Here is a 22,593-nt window from a genome sequence, read left to right on the forward strand (position 1 = left end):
GTTATCTGCAAGCGTCCCCGCCTTGCTTGTGGTCACCTGGGCACACCGTAAACAGCTGACTGGTGGGAGGGAGGCTGTGGGGTTGTGGGGTGGTTCTTTTCTTCACAAAACAAATGGAGCACAAAGCAAACTGAAATGGAGAGCACCCTGTCCTAGGAGGCAGGACATGGGCATGAATTCCAGGGAAGCCACCAGCATGCAGGAGGGGCTCAGTGGGGAGCTGCTAGCATGGTGCTGGAGGCTCCTGCTGCCACCTGATCCCCCTGGGCCTCATCACCCTCTTTTATAATATGACAGGGCAAACTCAGATGCCTGGACCATCCGCAGGTCTGACATTCTAGGAGTCTGGCTGGACGCCCTAATCCTTTATTAGCTTAATTCATGGGAGTTCCGTTTAAGAATACTCATTGTGCCTTCTGACCTTAGGGGCTCACATCTGCCAATAGAGCCTAGTAAGTAGCTCAGGAGCTTCTACAAGACTATGAGGGAGGGGACCAGCTGGGATCACAGATGGAAGCCAGTTTTCCTAAACCAGCAGGTCAAGCCCGCACTCTCGTCATTCTGCGCTGTCTCCTGAGCCCTGTGCAACCACCCTCAGAGGCCTGGTCTCCTGGGTGTGGTTCCCAGGAGGGTCCTGGACAAATAAGGGTCAGGAGCCTCCTCCCCTCAGGAACATGAAATCACAACTAGCCTGGGCTTTGCTCCAGGTTCCTGGCCTTAAATGGAGAAAGTTCAGAAGGCCCAGAGAATGGGGGGGGGGGGGGGGGGGGGAGGGGAGGAGAGGGGTGGAGTCTGAAAGGTTGAAGGTCTGAAGCAGGGCTGAGCTCCCATAACAATACTAGGAACCTGGCTTCAGGGGCTGGGTTGAAAGTGGGCAGTACAGCTTCGGCATACAAAGTTATGTTAGAAAACTGAAAAAAAAATGGATGGAAGGAATGATGTTTGATGGGCGGAGGGATGTACAGACAGGTGGTTGGATGGATGACGGATGGATAGGTAGATGGATGGATGATGGATGATTGGATGGATGATGGATGGACAGACGGATGGATAGTTAAATGGTGGATGAATAATGGTTAAATTAATGAATCAATGAACTGGAGCCCAAAGAAAAGCAGGTTAGAATAGTAAAGGAATTCGTTCTTTCAATAGGAAGCCTGGCAACATCTCTTTTCCCCTGAAGGAGAAAAGTGTGTTCATGGTCATCTGAATCACCCATGAGGGAAAGTGTCAGATTGAGTCTTATGTCATCAATAAAAATCAGAACTCTTTAGAGGTAGCCACCCTTGGCATCTGTCCTTCAAGATATCCCCAGAATGACCTACCTGGTACAGTGGCAGGGATCTTAAAGATCACATATTTCGTCTTCCCCTTGTCCATGATGGATGTGCCCATATTAAGAACATTTCCGGCTGCATCATAATGAGGATGTGCTGTTGCCAGATTTACAGGCACATATTTGCCATAATCAACCTGCAAAATGATAGCCACCTGCTTTTACAAATGGGGGGAGGGTGAAACTTGATGAAAAGCACCTACTTCTAGGTTGAGAGAGATGAGGGCTCCTTTTGCCTATCTCCTGATGTGAAAATAAGGCAGACTTCACCTTTAAAGAGAATGTTTACCCGTGTGACCTGATAGCACCTCATGGGTGGCCTCCTATAGCACAGAGGTTGCAGGGGAGTCGGTGAGCTGTGTGTCTTTTCTGTGACAGTTGTTGCAACCCTGCCCCCTGGCCCTGAGGGTGTCCTCAGCATGGCAGCAGGATTCCTCGACACAGACCAATCAATGACCTGCACAGAGAGGCAGCCTTAGCACTAATCTTAACCGCTGCTTTGTGTCTTTCTGGTTACATCATTTAAATTCTCCCCTTTTGCATGCCACAGAGGCATAAATCTCCAGGGCTCTCTCATAGGATTATTCTGGGAACAGAGAGTTACAAAAACGCCTGGTCAAAGCGAAACTTGACTAACAAGCCCAGTAATGGCCCCCCCATCCCCAACAGGGCACAGCCACAGAATAATGCGTGCCTGAGGAAACAACTGTCCTCCTCTCTTCCCCCAGAAGAGCATGACCTCCGGCCAAAAGTCAGGCAAGGCTTCATTCTCTCTTAATATTTCCTCTCTGAGGCTTTGTGGAAAGCATACATCAGTTGGACCTATGCCACCCAGCTTAAAAGCTGCTGGACATAATTTCACAGCTAAGAAAAGTATTCCCTTTAACAGACCGTTAAAATGTATTGAGAAGACATTGAGGCTTTGAATAGCCAGCTGGAGAAAAAATGAGTGGGTCTATTGATTTTCATGAAAATGTTGATTTGATTCTGCCCAGGAAAGGTATCTGCTTGGGTATTTATTTTTGTCCTCTTCCTCTCTGCCTAAGGTCTCCCTCTTCAGGTCAATACCAGGTAGGGCTGCTCCAGTCTGGGCAATCCAGTACAGTCATTCATTCAAACTCCCATTACGCTCCCACTAGTGGACAATGTTATGGGTTGAATTGTGTCTTTCAAAATGATATGCTGAAGCCCCAACCCTTGGTATGTATATTTGGAAACAGGGCCTTTGTAGATGTAATCAAGTTAAAATGAGGTAATTCTGGATGGAGGTGCACCCTAATCCAATGATTTTTATCTCTAGAAGAGATTGGAGTGATGCATCTATAAGCCAAGGAACACTGAGGATTCCTGGCAGCCACCAAAGGCTGGAAGAGGGAAGCCAGCATCTTCCCCCGGAGCCTTCAGAGAGAGCATGGCTCTGAGGACACCCCGATTTCAGATTTCCAGCCTCCAGAATGTGAGAGAATAAATCTCTGTTGTTCTAACCCACCTAGTTTGTGGTACTTTGCTTCGGTAGCCCTAAGAATAAACACAGACACAGAGATGAAATGACACAGACCTCACCCCAAGAGAGCTTAGAATCTAGTGCTAAGGGCTGTGCTGGGGAAGCTCAGGATCCAATGGCATTAGAGGAGGGGCTGCCCCCGTGTGTTCCTGCAGGCCACATGGCCCAACCCAGGCGGTCTCTCTCTCATGAGCAGGAACTGATGCTGAGGTTGTAGTAGATTCACTGGTACCTTCTCCGGGTTTCCAGAGTCTGTGGGTTGATTTTCCTGATGTAATTGGTCTCTGCGGTCGCATAGACGTCTTCTCCACACTTCATGATGTTAATCAGGCAGTTGTCTGTGAAATCGGGGATGGTATGGGACAAGTATGTGAATGCTCTGTGGAGGAAAGCAGATCAAGAGCAAATCAATAGCTGTGTCTACCCAGCTGGAAAGTTCTGCTCAAGATGGCTTTAGTTTTCCTACCACTTAAAATGCTCTACAATTCAAGGGGGGAAAGTTCCAAGTCCCAAAGGATCACTTGAGGAATCTGGAGGACTTGGAGATCAAGTTGCCCAAAGATACCACTGTGTTGAATTAGCTAAGAAGTGAGTCATCTGGGACAAGATGGCCACCAACTGAACCCTCCTGGGCTCTGAAAAATCCAAAGGTCTCCCACACCAGAGACACCAAGAGCTGGTAGGTTGTTCTGAAGTATTTTAAGAATTTCTACAGAAATCTTATGTATCCATCCATAATGGCCCCCTAAGGCTAGCAAAACAGCTAATCCTTGCTTTTGGAAGAAATGAAAGTCCACAATGGACACTCTGAATTTGTCCAGGAAATTAGTTTTTTTTTTTTCTTTAAAGGAAAGTAAACAAATTATGAGAGAAAAACTCATCAGTTTGATCAGAAGATCCTGGATCCATATATTGGTTAGTGCTCCCCCTGCTGGTGAATGGTGAAGCAGCAAAGCCGCCCAACAAGGGGTGGTTTTGCGTTCCTTCCCTCCCCCCTCCATCCCCTCCCCACTTCCTGCGTGGCTCCTCCCCCGCCTGCAAATGCCAGTTCAGTGCTTGCTGTGTGCCAGCCCCAGCACTGGATACTGGAACTGGAAAGATGACGTCAGTTCCAGGAAAGCAGGAGCAATCTTCCATCTCTGGACCAGTCTACTGCTAGCACATTTCCTAACTCGTCTATATCCGAAGAGTATCAGGAAGGAGACACTGACAGTGGGTCTGATTCCCTGGCCAACAGTTTAATCATCAAGCCTGTACTACATTCATAGTCATCACAGCCCAGATGATTTGAAACATATTCAACTAAAAACCTTTCCCTGTCTCTTTCTCTCATTTGCCAGTTTCCCCACCTCACAGATCCTCCCACTTTCTCTACGCACATACAAGCAAAAATAAATCCAGATTTCTTGCTTTTTTACACAAAACATAGCATAGCATATGCTCTTTCTACACCTTATTCCGCCCTGTACCCACCACTCAACAAGGTATCTGGGAAATCTTTCCATTCAGCACATAGGGAGCATCCTCATCACCCCCCACATTTTTTTGCTCCTGCCTGGTATTTTCTTGTACAGCTTCACTCTTATTTATTTAACTACCCTTCTGTTGATGAGCATTTGGGTTATGTTCAGTTCTTCATTATAACAAATGATGCAGCCATGGATAACATTGTACGTTTGCCATTCCAGACGCGAGCAAGCCTCTCTCTAGACTGAAGAGAACGTGCGTTTATAATTTTTGAGATATAATTCCAAATTGCTCTCCTACCAGCCATATGGAAAAATACCTAATAATCTGTCAGATGCCCTTTGCCTCTTGCTATCAGTGATCAAGAACTGTGTGCCATAGACAGGCAAAGCCTGGCCAGGTGAAGGTTTTCATGTACTCTACAGAGGATTGTCAGAGGAGAGGACGCTGGTTGTTGTTTTGACCACCAAGGATCTCAAAAAGCATGACCAGATTCAAAACAGACAGTTACTTGGAAAATATGTTTTTGCAGGGGTCTAGATAGGCCATCGTTCCAAACTCTGACACCACAATCCTGTTGGCCTTGATGTTGGCATTGTAGGTATCACTTCTCAGGTATTTGCTCCTGTAATAGACTTCACCTAAAAGAGAACATGCAGAATCATCCAGGCTGACACTTTTACAGTCAATTTTAAGGTCAATTTCAGTCATTGTAGGGGTATTACAGAAGGAAAGGTGAGTTCAGTAGGATGGTGTTCTTTAGTGTGGGCTGGATACAAGGAGCATTTGCAGTGAGCTCTCACACACATTTCCTCACTTGAGACAACAATATGGTAAGGTAAGTATCCCTATGAGCTCCATTTTACATAGCAGGGGACTGAGGCTCAGACATGTTCAGTCACCTTGCCAAGAGGTGCTGATCTGGCCCATTGACCATCTCTTCCACCATGCTAGTATCCCTCCAGGGAAGGTCCGAATTTGGAGGACTGGTCCAGAAGGCCTCATACTTGGCCTGGGTTTCCTCAGGACCTGGTTTAGCCCTAGAAACCTTCCACTGACCATTTCAGCCCCTGGAGTAATATTTGATACCTACTACAGCCAGAGGGTGACCTAGCACCTGATTCCATATATGGTAAAGTGTCAGTACCTGTGTGGAGGTCTCATTCACATAGACACTGGAGAAAATCTAACTCACTGCATAAAAGCAGGGACTCTTGACCAGTTCATCAAGACCAACCTGAAAATGTATATATGTTTCTAGACCTGTATTAGGTTCCTATGGCTGTTGTAACAAATTACCACAAACTTAGTGGCTTAAAATGACACAAATTTGTTATCTTACCATTTTGGAAGATGTAGCCTGAATGGGTCTTACAGGCCTAGAAAGCAAGGTGTCAGCAGGGAAATCTATTTCTGGCTTTTCTAGCTTCTAGAAGTTGCCTGCATTGCTTGGCTTATGGTCACATGACTCTGACCTCTGATGCTATTGTCACATCTTTTCTGACTCTGACCTCCCTCTTTCCCTTGTGATGACGCTTGTAATTACACTGAGCCCACCTGGATAATCTCCCCACCTCAAGTTCCTTAACTTAATCACATCTGCAAAGACCCTTTTACTTCGCAGAGTAATGTAATATATTCACAGTTTCCTTCTGGAAGAGAAAGGGGAGCAGGGGTGGGGGAGAAGAGAGGAGAGAGCTGAGGAGGCCCATCTGGGAGTGGATGGATCAGGAAAGGCTTCCTGGAGGAGGTGGGACTTGAAATAGCCCTTGGAAGATGAATAAAATTATTTGCCCTCCATAGACTGGGGAAGTGGTAAGTAGGAGAGAGAGTAGTGCACTTCCATTCACTCTTCCTTGAAAGTCTGAAAGCGAAGGGCTGGAGGTGGGAAAGGCAGCCCACCTCCTGCAGGAGCTGAGTAACATGGGTTTTAGCATGAGGCAGGGGCTTGGGAGCAGCCCTATGGGATGAGGTTAAGGGGCGGGGGCTCTACTGGCATATATGAGGCCTTCAAACCATTTGGTGGACAATTTGAAACCTCTAGGTTTTTAAATTTTAATTTTGCTGTTAATTAGCAAGTGACATGTTGATTTTTCCCTGCTATAGAATACATTCTTTGCTGTAATATAATATATGTTTCCAATGTTGGTTCAAATATAATATGCAAAAAGCCCAGGTCATACTGACATTTCATTCCCATAAAACAAGTTGATTAGAGAGATATAAATCATGTATCCACTGTCATGATGATGGGCTTAGGAGAGAACACCTTCCCAAGAAATTCTTGTCTGGTGACTTTTTATATCTAAGAAAGGAAACAGTGCTAAGAGCTGACATTTATTGTGCACATGTGTGCTAAGTACTGTGTGGACACTTTATGTGTATTTTTTCTGGTTTGATTCTAAAACATTGGAAGTGTATAGAATACATCAACCAGAAATGTGTTCTTAAGGGGGGGCGGGAATCAACCTAATGTCATTTGCTAATCAACAAAATAAGAAAATTTAAGCACTTGAGGGTTTCAAATTTCTTACCAAATGAAGTACAAGGGGCTTAGGCACTCATGACCTTGCAGGCCCAGTTCCAGTGAGTAAAATTGAGGCACAGAGAGGCTAAGTACCTTGCTTTAAGCCACACAGCTAGGGAGGGGTAAGCTGGATTCAAAGCTGACACAGCCACCACCATGAGTTTGACCATTCTGTCTGATCCTCGTTATTAAAAATGCACCTCTGGAAAAGGGCTACCATAACTGCATGGCTTGCTGAAGCTTCACAAACTGAACTGACCCATATGAACTACAACCTAGTTAACAGACAGAACATGAGAACCCCCTGGAGGTCCCCCATAACTTGTCCAGTCACAAGCTTCTCCCCTCCCTGCCCCGCGAGCCACTATTTTGACCCCTAAAAGTCTCTATTAGATTTGCCCTCGGGATTGCGTTTTCATGTCCATCTCCAAAGGACGTGAGTGTTCGTTTCAGTGGTAAGGACTCCAGCCTGTGCACCTAGATGGAAATAATAGCAATAATGGTGACGCTAGTCTTCATAAAATTGGAAGAGACCATGAAAGATCTTCTAGTTCTTTCTCTAGGCTTTGGGAGGTAAACTGTGTGTGCCCAGGGGCAGATCACCATCTATCCTCTTCTCAAACGTCTTTTCACAGGTGGCTGCTGTGAAAATAAGTATCACTGAGATACTTCAGGAGTGGAGGCTCTGTTCTGGGGCTGCAGGAAGAAATAGGGAGGAATGACTTCGGGTTAACCCAGCCCTGGGTTTGTGTATTCAACCAGTATCTATTAATCACCTTGGTGGGCCAGGAAGTGGGGGTGACCAGCATAGGCACATCTCTACCCCTGAGGGGATTCAGGTCTCCAAGTGGCTATGAATCCTACTCTGTCATCTACTGACCATGCACTTGACCTTGTGTCAGAGTCAGGACTTGACCTCTCTGCTCTGATGTGAGGATCATGATATGTTTCTTATGGAGTTGCTGTGATGCTTAAGGCCTGTAAAGCATTCAGCACATAGTAGGTGCTCAATAAAAGCTACATATGCTATTGAGATGCAGTGGGTAGAGTGGGCAGGCTTTGGTTCCAGGGTTAGTCCTAATTCCAGCCATGTGACCCTGGGTGAGTCTCTTTATCTCATTGAACCTCAGTTTTCTCAACTGGAAATTAGGGATCACGCAGCCCTCCCCAGATAGGATTGGCAGTTTTAAATGAGATGGGATGATATAAGGAGTTAGGCCCATTGGCACATGGCATGCACTTGCCAAGTAATGACTGTGGAAATTTGGAATGGTCCAACAAAATCCTGGAGGCAGGAAGACTCAGCTGGGGGTTGGTGTGGCCACACACACTGGTCTTTGGTCACATGCTACATAGACCCTACTTCACGGCCACCCTGGTCTCCCCCTGACTCAGCCTGTGCTTCGCTGGTCACTCTCTGAGGGTCACCACCTAAAAGCACTGGCTAAGGTGCTTTCCCTAAAATGCTGGATTAAGTTCACTTGAAATGTAAACACCCATCCCAGGCTAGCTGTCAGCAGGAGGCCCATTTCCTATAAACAACCAGCCTCAGAGCACGCATGGAGGGCTCAGGGGCCATAGGAAAACATGTCTCTGGAATTACTCAAGGCTGACACTCAACTCTGAGGCTGAGATTAAAGAAGGTCACCACACATTCCCCAGAACCCTGCTCCCTGGTGAGCCCCAATTAGCCACATTCCTTCTAAAGGGACACAAGTAAACAGATGTGCTCCTGCCTGGAATCTTCTAGAATTGGGTCAAGTTTGATATTCTGGGGGGACTGAGAGATTATATATATATACATATATATATAATCTACCTCCATTTTAAGCAAACTTCCAAAAGGCTAGTTTAAAGCTATAATAATTGAAAAAGCTCCAGAAAAGGCTAAATTCTGGAGAGCTCTTTTTGCCTCTAAACCTTGGTGATGCTGGCTCTTGGAATTCACATGTTGAAATCCTCGTGGGACAATGACCTTGTCTCTAAATAAAAAATTATCGAAATGTACTGTTGAGGGAGACTTGAGTTTATTCATCTCTATGCCTGCTTTATAAAAATTTTTAATTTTGAAATAATTTTAAGGGCGCCTCGGTGGCTCATTTGGTTAAGTGTCCGACACTTGAACTCAGCTCAGGTCTTGATCTCAGGGTGATGAGTTCAAGCCCTGTGCTGGGCGTGAAGCCTACTTTAAAAAAAAAAAAACACACAAATTATTTTAGACTTACAAAAAAGAGCACTCCTATATACCCTTTGTCCGGCTTCTCCTCCGCTCTGCTCCTTTAGTTAAATCTTAGGTTTTTAAAACATTAACTTTCACTGGTTTCTGCTGAAGGCCACAGACCATTTTTCTATCTTTCTGCTTTCTTATTCCAGTCTTTTCTTACTGGTTTGGCACTGATTCAGGTTTTCCATGCTGGCTGTACACTCATCACCTGGTGCTTTGAAACAGTGGCAGAAGCCTGAGCCCCACCTCCACAGTGTGCTGATGAACTTGGTCTTGGGTGGGACAGGGCAGAGAGACTGGAGGTTCACTGCAGAGGTCTTCTTTTTTTTTTTTTTTATTAACACATAATGTATTATTTGTTTCAGGGGTACAGATCTGTGATTCATCAGTCTTACACAATTCACAGCGTCCACCATAGCACATATCCTCCCCAATGTCCATCACCCAGTCACCCCATCCCTCCCAACCCCCCCACTCCAGCAACCCTCAGTTTGTTTCCTGAGATTAAGAGTCTCTTATGGTTTGTCTCCCTCTCTGGTTTCATCTTGTTTCATTTTTCCCTCTCTTCCCCTATGATCCTGTCTTGTTTCTCAAATTCCTCATATCAGTGAGATCATATGATAATTGTCTTTCTCTGAGTGACTTATCTCGCTTAGCATAATACCCTCTAGTTCAATCAACGTTATTGCAAATGGCAAGATTTCATTTTTTGATGGCTGCATGATATTCCTGTGTGTGTGTGTGTTTGTGTACACCACATCTTCTTTATCCATTCATCTGTTGATGCACATCTAGGCTCTTTCCACAGTTTGGCTGTTGTGGACATTACTGCTATAAACATTGGGGCGCACATGCCCCTTTGGATCACTACATTTGTATCTTTGGGGTAAATACCCAGTCGTGCAATTGCTGGGTTGTAGGGTAGCTCTATTTTCAATTCTTTGAGGAACCTCCATAGTGTTTTCCAGAGCGGCTGCACCAGCTCACTGCAGAGGTTTTCTGAAACCTCAGTGTGCTCAGGGCCATCTAGGAAATGTGTTAGAAACACCAATGCCCTGACCGTACCCTTCAGGATTATGATTCACTCAGCCCTGGGTGGGGTCTCAGGGTTTAGAGCTTTAATCCTAGGGGATTCTGATGTTAAGAGGTACACAAACCACCTTTTGAGAAATATTGGCTTTGTGTTATCTGTAAATCAGAGGACCCTGCTCACCCTGTGCATGTCCTCTTGAATCATGTATAGTAGTACTTAACATTTTTGGTTTATGCTTCTACTCTTGGGGAGTAGAATGGGGAGCCATTGAGAGTTGTAGAGGAGAGGAGAGATGAGGCCAGGCTGTGCCGCACTAATGTTGGCAATCTGACAGCCTCGAGAGGATTGGGCTGGAGAGACGAGGGGGGAGGGTAGCCAGCAAGAGGGGGAAGCAGAGCAGAACAGCGTAAGTCTTCAGTCATGAGATTCTAGATTTAGAGAGCGTTGGGTTTATATCTGACATCCACCACTTCCTAGCTGTGTGCCTTTGGGCAAGTTACTTAGCCTCTCTGGGCATCAGGCTCATCTGTAAAATCAAAAGGTACCTTCCTCAGAAGCTGTAGTGAGGGCTGAGTTGTGGGTGGGCACAAAGCACTTGAGCCAGTGGCCAGCAAGCACTCCCTGTAGTGAGTGTTGAAGAGATCGACTGGGAACGTATTGCTTCCTTCTCCCAAAACAACCTTTACCTCGTTCATGCCATTTGGGCTCCATAAAGAGTTTCCTAGTGCCCCTCTGGGCCAGGCCCAGTGCCAGGTAATGAAGACACAACAATTTGAACAGAAACCCTGTGTTCTGGGGCCTCCCACCCTAGGCTGGAGAATGGCAAGCTGATCATTGCAAAGCAGAGTAGGGCATGTACCTTCGACACAGGCCAGGTTCAAGAGCAGGATGGGGGAGGACGAGTAATTGAGTGGACTCTCTGTACTTCCCATTTTCCAGCCAGTTCCAGATTATGCATAGAATCAAGTCTTTCATGCTATTGCATATTTTTTTTAATTTTCCTATATATTATGTTTTGATATCTTAAAAAACCGTTCTGGTTGGAGGAGACTGTCCTTCCCTGGACTAGCCAATTTTTAGAGGTAGCCAAGGGCCCAGCATATCTGTGAGATGAAAACTAACCTATCCAGAGCCAGATCTCCTCCCTCTGGTCCACGCACTCCAGGAAGCAATATTCCTCTGCCTTCATCACCCCAGGGCCAGGTGCCAGGCGACCAGAGACCACCCCCGAAGTCCAAAGCCTGCCAGCACTACTCACACCAGCTGATCCTAAGCTGTTTACTCTGCTCCATCTTGTCTTTCCCTCAGAAACCCCAGGACAGGCCATGGCCTATGTGCTTCCCCTGCTCCTGTGTTCTGCCTCTGGACCACCCTGTTGCTATCCACTGTGGACCGGTGTGACATGCCGTGCCTCCTAGGACCTGTGAGTATAAAAGGCTTTGCTCCCAAGCCTCTCTCTGTCTCCTTTTGTGGTCACACCTAACTGACCATCCCATAAAAGACAATAAAACAGGTACTTACCTTTGACAATGAATTTTTAATTTGAAAAATCTACTAGAAACTTTTAGAAAGTTTAGCCCACTCAAGGATTTTGGTGGATGGCAGCCATGCTTCTGAAAGACAGCCATGGATTGGTCATCCCCTACTGGTTCTCTTGTCCCCAGAGCCTCTATGGAAGGATGTGGAAACCACCATTCAGTAAGCTGTGAGGGCTCACTTAAGCTACCTGCCATTTCTCAGGGGGATGTGTGGCGGTGGGAGGAGGAGAGCAGGGATGGTTGCAAACTTGAACCCTAGACAAAACAAGTCAGATCTTAGCCCTACCTCAGTGACCTTGCTCGGATAAGTCACTCAACCTCTCTAAAGCTCCCATTTCTGTGTCTGCAAAGAGGGGACAAAGCACACCTCCCACGCAGTGCTAATGTGAGCACCTGAAATGGACCACAAGGGACCTGACAGCATGGCAAAGCAGGGCCTTCTGGAAAGGAAGCCAGTGTACTTTTACCTTTCATGCACGTCATCCAGAACAGCGTTGATTTCCCTAGGAATCATTGGTAACTTCTATCAGGAGAGGAGGGGACTGTTAAGGCTGAGAGCTGTCGGCAAATATGGAACCACCCACTCTGTAGCTGAGTCTCAGTAAAATCTGTTAAGTTTTTGCAAACTCAGAGCTCATGGTTTTCACACATGGGGTCTCTATTCATGAAATCCTAGAGCAAGCCACTGGCACAGAGTCTGCACCAAAAAAATAATTGCTGACTGGCTTAGATGAAATAGTAATTAAGCAAAAATAACACTAATGGTTATTGAGCACGTGTTCTGTGCCAGGTATTATACAAAGCTCCTTACACATATTAATGCCTTTAAATTCCTTAAATTCCACATTCCTGATATCTCCATTTTACAGATGGGGAGAGAGAGAAAGGGTCAGTAACTTGGCCAAGGTCACACAGCTTGGGTGCATGTTAGCTAGGATGAAGGAGGATTCAAACCCAGTGACAGTGATGGTGGTTTTCAATCTATTCTGCGCCTACCAGGTGTCAGGCCCCTGCTAGATACCTGGCCCTTCTAATGATCATGACAGCTCTCCAGAGGAGATCATCAAGCTCTTTTTACTGCGGTGGACACAGAGGCCAAGGGAGGTGAAGTGATCTGTTTGTCATGCTGGAATGCAGGGGTTAAAGAAAAATGTCACCAAGCTGAACCATTAGGACACGAACTTCCCCAGCATGTGACTCTGAGCCTGCTAAAGCCTCATGTGACCCATCCCAGACCTCTTTAAGAACTCAGAGTGTGCTGTTGTGACATACAGCAGCTTCATGGCCAACAGCAAAGAGTTTACCATCCACCTCGTGAGCCAGTCACCTGAACCCAGAATTCTGCCTTATTCAGCCATTTCAGTCTCCCCTTTGGGAGAGCCACTGAACTTGTTGCTTGAGTGACTGGTCTCCCTTGCCTGGTGAGCAATCTACTCAGCTCTGTTCCTTTCAGCTCTGTTCTCTTCCTATTCTGATTTGAGGCATGTCTGACTCCAAAGCCAGTAATCTCCTCCTGCTCTCACCCATCTTAACGAGAATGCATATCATTTTGCAGGTTGGGCTCTCTGAAAGAGAAACTTGGCCGCCTTTCCAGGGAGGTTTGTGCTTGTGGTTGGCTGAATGATGGACTCTCCAAGATGTCCATGTTCTAATCCCTGAAACCTATGAAGTTGTTACCTTATAGGGCAATGCAGGCATGATTATATTAAAGGTTTTGAGAAGGGAGATGATCCTGGATTATCTGGGTGGGCCCAATGCCATCATAAAGGTCCTTATAAGAGGCAGACAGGAAGGTCAGAGAAGGAACTGATTATGGAAGTGAGGGAAGTGGGGAGAGTGAGGGAGAGAGCAGGTGTGCAAGATGCTCTGCTGCTCTTTGCAGGTGCAGCTGGGGCCACAAGCTAAGGAATGCAGGCAGCATCTAGAAGCCGGAAAAGGCAAGGAAATGGGCTATTTCCCTGGAGCCTCCAACACCTTGATTTTAGCCCAGTTTTGACTTCTGACTTCCATAACTGTAAGAATAAATGAGTGCTGTTTTAAGCTACTAAATTTGTGGTTGTCTTTACAGCAGCAATGGCAAACCAACACAGTACTCTTACCATCTCTAATTGTGAAGCTGTGGAGCAAGGCCAGGCCATCAAACCAGTCTCCCCCACTGTGTGCATTCCAGGCCCATTGCAGAGCAGGGTGCCCTGCAGCCATGTGGGAATCCTGCCTGTTAAGAGAAAGAATGTTTTGTTTCCAGTTTTCACATCCCAACCAAAAAGCTATGAGACGTGGCCATGGAAAGGAATTGAGGTCACAGTCCCAACACGACTCACTGCACCCACTCATTCCTTCGGCAGTCGTTTCCAGAAAGGGTAGGATATGCCTGGATTGTGCCAGCACTGAGGATACCGAGATGAACTGACGTCATCCCTGTCCTCAAGTTGCTCACCACCCACGGAGCAGATGGATGAACAGACACCCAAACCACACCACAATGAAGGAAGGCAATGTGACAGGCTCAGCAAGGAGGCTGTGTAGAATAGAACCTCACCTCCAGGTGGGGTGAGAGCAGGAGGGTTGGGCTTGCTTCCTGGAGGAGCCGCTGGCTGAGTCTTGAAGGGGAGTAGGTAGTGGCCTCCCAAAGGTGGGGAAAGAACATTCTAGAACTGTGCTGCCCAATATGGTAGCCACCGGTCTCATGTGGCCACTGAGGACTTGAAACCTGGCCAGTCTGAACAGAGATGTGCTGTAAAGTGTAAAATACACACTGAATTTCAAAGGCTAAATATAAAAAAATGTAAAATATCTCAATAGCAATTTAAAAAATATTGATTACATGTTGAACGTATAATATTTTGGATATGTTGCCTTAAAAATATACAGTTAAAATTGACCTTTTTTTTCCCCTTTTTCAGTGTGGCTATTAGGAAATTTAAAACTATGCATGTGGCATGCATTCTATCTCTGTTGAACAGCACAGCTCTGGAGGTAGGGTGCTGGAACAGACGCCGTTGGTGCCCCACCCTTGTCCTCTTGGCCCTGACCTCTCCCTGAAGGCTGCTTTCTGCCACTACCTGCAGCTCTCTGCCTGAGGGCTTTGTTTTCACTGAGGGAGATGATCTGCCCACACACTGGGCAAGCTGGAACACCTTGGAGTTAATGCCCCTGGAAGTGGTTGTCACCCAAAGATGGATGGGGAGTTGGGCATCACTTGTCACCACTTCTTTGCCCTCAGCTGGGACAATATGAGGCATGTTTTACCCTATGCCCAGAGGGCTCAGCTCTGAGGGCTCACAGTGGTCAGTGGCTTGACAATGCCCTTTTATTGGTTTCCCTCCCAGTGTTTCTTGGGATCACATCCCAAATTAAAATACTTACATCTGAATTCTTATCTCTGGGGGAACCTGAACGAAGAGATCAAAGACCAGGTCAAAGACCAGGAGATGTGCCAGTTGTATAGCAAGACTGGTCTGCAATTTTCAAGCGAGGAAGCCCAAGTATTGAGGCTGGAGAGCTAAGCAGGGACCATGTGATAAAGGTCAATGAGACCACACCAAGGGCTTTTACTAGACACTCAGAAGAATGGGACAGCTTGGCCAGTTAAAACAGGGAATGAGAGGATCTGATTTTCGTGCGTGTGCAATTTTTTTCTTGAGATAAAATTCACATAACAACAACAACAAAAAATCCACCATTTTAAGGTGTACAATTCAGTGGTTTTTAATATAATCACAATGTTATGCAATCATCATCGTCTAGTTCCAGAACATTCCATCACCCCAAAACAAAGTCCTGTCCTCCTGACAACCACTCATCTACCTCTTCTGGACAGCTCATATGAATGGAATGTGCTCAGATTTGGGGTTTTAAAAGTTGTCTCTGTGGTGTAGAGTGTGGTGGGAGGAGGAGCCAAGAAGAGGTGGGACGACCAGAGAAAGGAAGAGAGAAACAACAGACAGAGAGTTGGAGGACGTGGAATGGACAGGACCGGGAGTCTGAGCCGTAGGGGGAGAGGGCAGGGAGCACCCCAAAGTGCCACCAAGTCTCCTGCCTTGGGCAGCTAAGTGAGCAGTGGGGCTATTCACAGAGACCCAGATGCAGGAGAAGGAGCAGGTGAGGCAGAGCAGAGAGAGATGAATCTGAGCACAGTCAAAGCTCTAGACAGAAGGACACATATTGAGCACCATGTGCCAGGCACTGGGGGGCAGGTGGCATTAAATCATATAGTCATGGCAGCAACCCCATGTGGTAGGTACACGCGGACCGTTTGACATAAGAGGGAACGGAGGCAGGAAATGCTTAAGTAACTGGCCAAGGAGGTCTCAGAGCTAACAATGCACAGCCCGACATGAAGCCTGGACATGGCCTCTGTGGGCAGACATGGCCACATAGGCACAATCTTCAGTTAGCAGTTAGCCAATGATTAGACTTGACCCAGGACTGGAGGCCTGGAGTGAGGGTTGGGAGCCTGTCCTTCACTGGCCGCCCTGGCCTTGGGCAAGTTGCAGCCCCTCCCTCTCCAGCCCTCGGCTTCCCTCAAGGAGGGAGGCATGATTTACAGCAGTGGTTCTCACACTTGGAAGCCACCAGAGGGCTTGTAGAAACACAGATTGCTGGGCTCCAACCCCAGCATATCTGATTCCATGGGTCTGGAGTGGGCCCAGGAATTTGTGATTCTAACAAGCGCCCAGGTGATGGGGAGGCTGCAGGTGTAGGGTAGAGGTGGGGAGAACAGCTGATCTGGATCCAGGGGTCCACTCAGATCTGTAGGTTCTAGGATTCCGGCTTTCTAAAATTTCCAAGGATTTCCATGCAGTCATTAAACATAATGCTTATGGGCAACATGTTCATGGCATCCCCGAACATAAAAAGATAGCTATTGGGGGCTCTCTTTTTTAAAATAAAAAATTAGGGGCGCCTGGGTGGCTCAGTCGTTAAGCGTCTGCCTTCGGCTCAGGTCATGATCCCGGGGTCCTGGGATCGAGCCCTGCGTCGAGCCCTGCGTCGAACCGCGTGTCGGGCTCCCTGCTCTGCGGGAAGCCTGCTTCTCCCTCTCCCACTCCCCCTGCTTGTGTTCCCTCTCTCACTATGTCTCTGTCAAATAAATAAATAAAATCTTAAAAAAAATAAAATAAAAAATTAATAGTAAATATACATTTGTTTTTGAAAAAAATATTTGTAGTCTATACAATCTCTATCTTTTAAAAACTTAAAATACTCCAATATTAGGAGTGCTTGAGATGAAAATACAGCTGATTTCCCTCTCTGTGTTCCCATTAGCACTTCCAAGTTTTTATATATGTACGTATACATAAAACACACACACATATAGATCCTATGTTACCTTCGTAATCAGAGAAAAACAAACATAAAAGCTACTCTTTGAAAAGCCTTCCAAGGCAACTCCTTGGTTGAAAAGCTCCAATCTGACTTTCCTCACAGAGAAATGCTCACTCGGGAAAAACCTCCAGATCCGAGTATCTGAAGATGAAACCGCCTATGTGCCTGAGCCAGCTCACTCGCCCTTCTCAGGGACAGCACAGAGAGAGAGAGCCAGAGAAATAACAGATGAAGAAAACGAGACACAAGGCCTGATAAAGGAATTCTCCCTTGGAGGGTCCCACTCTGGGTCTGTTGGACTTATGGCTCTGCAGGTACTCGAGGGCCCAGATCACACCGTGGGCTCCTGCGAGGAAATCAAGACATGCTCTGCATGCCCTCCAGCTTGCACACGCAAAAGTGGGAGCCCACGTGCATGTCTCATGCCATTTTGCAACTAACTTAGGTTGCACATATTTGCACAAAGGTACCACCTGCTTGGAATGGGCCACATTTTGCCGAATAATTCCACTGTATCCGTGCCAGTCATAGCCTCCTCAGGCTCTTCCCCTGAAGTAGTGAGAATGACTCTCTCTCTCCCTGGAAACAGTTTCGGTGCATAAAAAGCACACCTAGATTTTCACAGAGAATACGTCTGGATTGTGGATCATTCCCCACTATATACTGTTTTCCAGATTTTCCAAAAATAATTTACAATAAATATTTCTTTCATAAACAGAAAAAAAGTGTATGTCTAAACACATAAGAAGAGCCCGCCGTCTTTACGAAACGCTCACCTGTCACTTTGGCCCTCACAGGTTCCAGCTGCTCCTTTTTATTTCTGCCAAATATGATATCCATGGCGCTGAGCGGGAGTGATGTTGACACTCTGACACACAGACACTCTGCTCTGTTCAAGGCAACTGGTTGCTCTTCGGCTCCTCCTTTTCTTTCCTTTCCGCTCTCCTGCAGCTCCCTTCTCTTACATCTCCTTCCCTCCCGATGCCCTGAGAGCCTGGTATCTATTCACACGCCAGGGGGAAGCTGCGCTGGCGTTATTTATCTGTGGTCAAAGGTCAATTCCGCAGCCTGAGTCCTGTCTAATCTTTAACCCTCTTATTGTATCCCCAAATCCCTTTCCAGTTCCACTCTGGCTTAAGCAAGAAAAGCTAGTCTTCTGCTGGGTTTAAATTGGCGGGATAATTCAGTGGGTGCATTCTGCGTAGGTATGCAGCCTGAAATAATCCAGCCCAGGAGGTGGAGAGGATTTATGATCAGAACAAGAAGAGAAACTATCAGGACCTGGGATTAGGGGAGCCAAGAGTGCGTCAATCGCTAGAATTCCCTCTGCACATGGTGGGAACTTCTTCAGCAGAGAGAGCGTTTTTGTTTTGTTTTGAATAAAGGTCCCTGAACCTCCCCCTCCTTAAAAAATTGTATTCAAAGAGCAACTTAATTTATTATATCTCTTTTTTAGAGAAGTAAACATAAAATGTTTACCCATTTAAACCATAAATATAGGGAACCAAAAACTCTACTTGAGAACAATGAGGAATTGTAACAAAACAAAAAAACAAATGTCAGTTCGACTTCCTGATCTAACAGGAACTAGAAAGGATGCCTATCTGTGATTTCAGAGTCGCCTGTATTTGTGCCTCTTGGTGTGATGCCATTGCCTAAAATCCATATTCAAGTGGCTTTGAATGTTGATGAGTTAATGGACTCTTCTCTACTCCTCTTGCTTAAAGAAAGCAGCAGCTGTTTCCTCTCTGGGTAGAGGAAGACAGGGTGTGGTGCTGGTCTTTACGTAGCTGCTGAGTACAGTTCTTGTCAGGTCTGGGCTGAGACCGCATTCCTGGATCCAGGGGCCCAGTCCGGACAGCCGCCTGGTCTGGCTGCACGCCCACCCCTGGCTACACACTCCGATCACCTGGCTGCATGCGCTCAGGGTCCGGCGCTGAGCCTCACTACACACCCACTAATGCAGGATCTCTCAAGGGGGAGCCCAGCCCTGGGTGGTCTTAAACATGTCTTGGATGATTCTGATTCTCGGTAGCTGTTGAGGAGCCCTGGTCCAGGGGAAGATGCTGCGAGTTTGGGTTGATACTACATTCAGATTCTTCCCTTTTCTATGCGTCTGCCTTATCCTCTCTGAGCTTCCATTTCCTTAACCGTAAAATGGGGGTGTAATGATATCAAAGTCCCAAAGTATTGTAAATCAAGGGTCTAGCAAAAGCACCTGGGCCCAAACACTACCAACTATTATTGCCTTTTCTTCCCCATTTGCTCAGAAGGCATTCCCTTTAACCCACATTTTCCATTCAGTCCTGTAACTTGCCAGTTTGTTCTTCTGTCTGGTCTAAACATGTGTATCCATGTCAGGGTTATTATTCCTAGGTTGTGAAAGGTGTGTCTTTGTGGGGGTTAAATGAGAATGTCTGGCATAAACTATGGGCTCAGGAAAAAAATTGCACCACCAGAGGCAGCAGCTCTGGTGCAGGGAAAAAAAAAAAAGAGCTAAAGGCTTAGAAGTCAGAAGATCTACTGGCATTTCCGGGCTGCGATTTAAAAAGTGTGACTGTTGTGACAACCCCTCTGAACCTCACTTTACTCTGCGAGAGAGGGTGGCAATACCTGGGCCACATGGTTTGTGGGGAGGACAATATTGAAATTACAGAAGTGAAAACATGACCGTGTCTTTCTTGTGCATTTTGTATATCCAGCAAAGCAATGGCCCCCATCCATATCAAGCACCTTCTCTGAGTCAAGTGCTTTGCAAAGTATTCTACGTGTACTAGCTTGCTCTGACTTTATATAATCCTATGAGATGAGTATTCTTAGCATCATTCTAGAGATGTAAAAAGTCAGAAAAGATAACCAACTTGCCTTAGGTCACACAGCGACTAGGAGACAATTAGGAAGCCAAGCTGGGCAGCCTGACTCCAAAGTATACACTCCGTGACAATTCTACTCAGTGCCGATGCATGATGGATGTTGGCTAGATTTTTGTGGAATGAAGTAATGGGTAGATGTGTCGATGGGTGGAGGATGTAAGAGGGCCAGTCTTGGGTTGACATCATTGCCCTGTTATATAAAACTGAGAAACCAAGGCCAGCTTTCTTTATTCAGGCCCCAACTGTACCCCAGGGACAATTATATGTTGAGGTTAGGATTTTTTGATAATGGGGATAATAAATTGATCATAACCATGGCTATCTGTATTAGTGTTCTAGGGCTACCATAACAAAGTACCACTTGGTGGCTTAAATAGCACAAGTTTGCTTTCTTACACTTCTGGAGGCTGGAAGCCCAAAATCAAAGTGTTGGCAGGGCTGGCTTTTTCTGAGGCCTCTCTCCCTGGTGTAGATGGCCATCTTTCTCACCATGTCCTTACATGGTCATTCCTCTGGGCATATGCATCTCTGGCTGTGTGTCCAAATTTCCTCTTTTTATAAGGACACCAGTCAGGGTGGATTAGGGCCCACCCTAATGGACTCATTTTAATTTAATCACCTCTTTAAAGACTCTATGTCCAAACACAGTTACATTCCAAGGTGCTCCAAAATGTGAATCTTAGGGTGGGGAAGAGGAAGACACAGTTCAGCCCATAATGATATCATGAAGGTTCAAAGAGTTAAGGGAAGATGCTTTGGCTGGAAGTAACAGAGTATCTGCAGAAACCCTGAGGATGTGACTTTGTCTCAGACAGCAAGTCATCTGGGGATCCTGGGTGGCCCAGAAGCTCATCCGGACCATCTCACCAGCCACCACAATGCCATCCTCAGGGGGATGGCTTCTCATCCTTGGGCTTGCTCAGTTTTGCTTATGAGTGATTGCCTTCAACCCAGGAATCATGTCCTTCCATAATAATGTGCTAAAGCAGAGACACATAGTTGGGGGGGGGGAAGGAGGCATTTCCTTCTTATAGCTCCCTCTCTTTATGCCAAGGAAAACCTTTCCCAGAATCCCCTGAGCAGATTTTTCTCTTAGTCTCATTGGTTAAATGGTGTCCCATGACCCCCCCCCCCCCCAGACCAATTCCTGGCAAGGAGGAGTAGCTGTGCCCTGACTTTCTTAAACCCATCAGGAGTCTTCCTGGGCAGCATGTTGCCTCCAGACTCACACCGGGAATCCATTAGCAAGGAACAAGGAGGGAATGGCTTGCAAGAGGCAACCTGCAGTGTTGGCTACAGGCAGTGCAGCATTCATTCACCCCCCACATTCATTTATTCATTCAACATATATTTACTAAGCACCTACTATGTGCTGGAAATACAGCAGTGAATTAAGCAGAAAAATAATTCTGTGCCTTCTTTCAACGCACACTGACTAGTTGCCAAGCTTTGGAGTTATAGAGGTGGTTAATGAGACTCAGTTCTGCCTTCTTCACTCCCATTATGTTCTTTTTGTTGGGAGGCAGTGTCTTCATATCCCCAAGGACACACATTTCCCAAAGGGGTTAGGGGCCCTGCAGTGGTTCACGGGACAGCCTTCATGTTGAACGTTTATCTTCCCTCTTCGTAAACAGAGATAACAAGCAGCAGCTGCTCTTTCTCAAGAAGCTCTGGCATTGCTCTGGCCCCTTGAAAGCCTGACCCCTGCTTTCTAGGTCTTTGTTAATAAGGGAAGAGTGGGACGAGAGCCTTGTCACCAGTAGGAACTGTCTCCTGGCCTGTTCTCCAGCCTCTCACGAATGCCATTCACTGGATGCTTGACACGTGCCAAGTACCATGCTAGGTGTCTGATGAGCACCATGTTATTTAATTCCTACACAGTCCTGCAAGGGAGTCATAAGCAACCTTATTTTTACAGCCTCAGAGATGGGAAGGAACTTGATTCAGGTCTACAGCTTGTCAGTGCATATTCCTCCCCACTACACAGTAACACTTACCACATGTTGAAGTCTTTGGTTGAGGAACAGAGGTAGATAGGAGAGCAAAGGTGGGTGTTCCAAAGACAGTTTTTAAAATGCATCTGCTGCCTTCAAGTGGACTGAAAACTGGCCAGTGCATAAGAGAGCAAGGCAACGGGAACATGAAGGGAAGTAGCTCATCTCAAACAAGAGGTTTGATCATTCACTACCGTGAAACAAACCACTCCGAAACTTAGCAGCTTAAAGCAACTGTCATTGTTCTTACCTCTCGGAGCTCAGTTCTGTGGGCTGATTAGGCTCTGCTGGGAGTGTTTCTGCTTTCATCACGCGGGGTTCCTTATGTGGTTGCAAGTCAGCTGGCAGTTGACTGGCATGCTGGGAGGGCTGGGTCTGGGCTTCTCTCTCTCTCCATGTGGTCTCAGGGCCTGTCCTTGACCCTCTCCATGGGATCTCTCCGGCAGGATAGCTGGACTCCTTCGAGGGCGGCAAAAGCCTCCCAAAAGTATTTCAAGAGAGAGGAAGCAGAAGCTGCCAGCCTCCTGTAAGGGTGAACCCAGGACTGGCATACTTTCAATTCACTGCCTTCTACTGGTTAGCACAAATCCCAGAACCAGCCCACATGCAGTGGGGAAGGAGACTAAGCAAGGGTGTGAACATGGTGTCTGGGTGGTGTGGCCTCTTGTTGGGCCATCTTTGGCCCTGGCAACGCCAATGGACCCATGTGCATTGGAGCCACAGCTCTTCTGCTTACTAGCTGAGCGCCTATGCTGCTTGCTTAAATCTC

At 46.6% G+C, this 22,593-nt stretch overlaps 1 protein-coding gene across 1 annotated transcript in view; it reads right to left on the reverse strand.

Annotated features, from left to right (window-relative positions):
• The window catches only part of BCO1 (beta-carotene oxygenase 1), a 136,223-nt gene that overhangs the window by 20,350 nt on the left and 93,280 nt on the right, over positions 1–22,593 (reverse strand). Inside the window, 8 exon segments of the mRNA XM_027617413.2 lie at positions 1,326–1,491; positions 2,405–2,423; positions 3,067–3,219; positions 4,819–4,948; positions 13,729–13,776; positions 13,779–13,844; positions 17,734–17,958; positions 22,075–22,348. Of these exon segments, the coding sequence (XP_027473214.2) occupies positions 1,326–1,491; positions 2,405–2,423; positions 3,067–3,219; positions 4,819–4,948; positions 13,729–13,776; positions 13,779–13,844; positions 17,734–17,797 (646 nt within the window). The 5' untranslated portion in view covers positions 17,798–17,958; positions 22,075–22,348.

This window comes from Zalophus californianus, chromosome 17 (genome assembly GCF_009762305.2).
Source record: "Zalophus californianus isolate mZalCal1 chromosome 17, mZalCal1.pri.v2, whole genome shotgun sequence".
NCBI classification, from domain to species: domain Eukaryota; kingdom Metazoa; phylum Chordata; class Mammalia; order Carnivora; family Otariidae; genus Zalophus; species Zalophus californianus.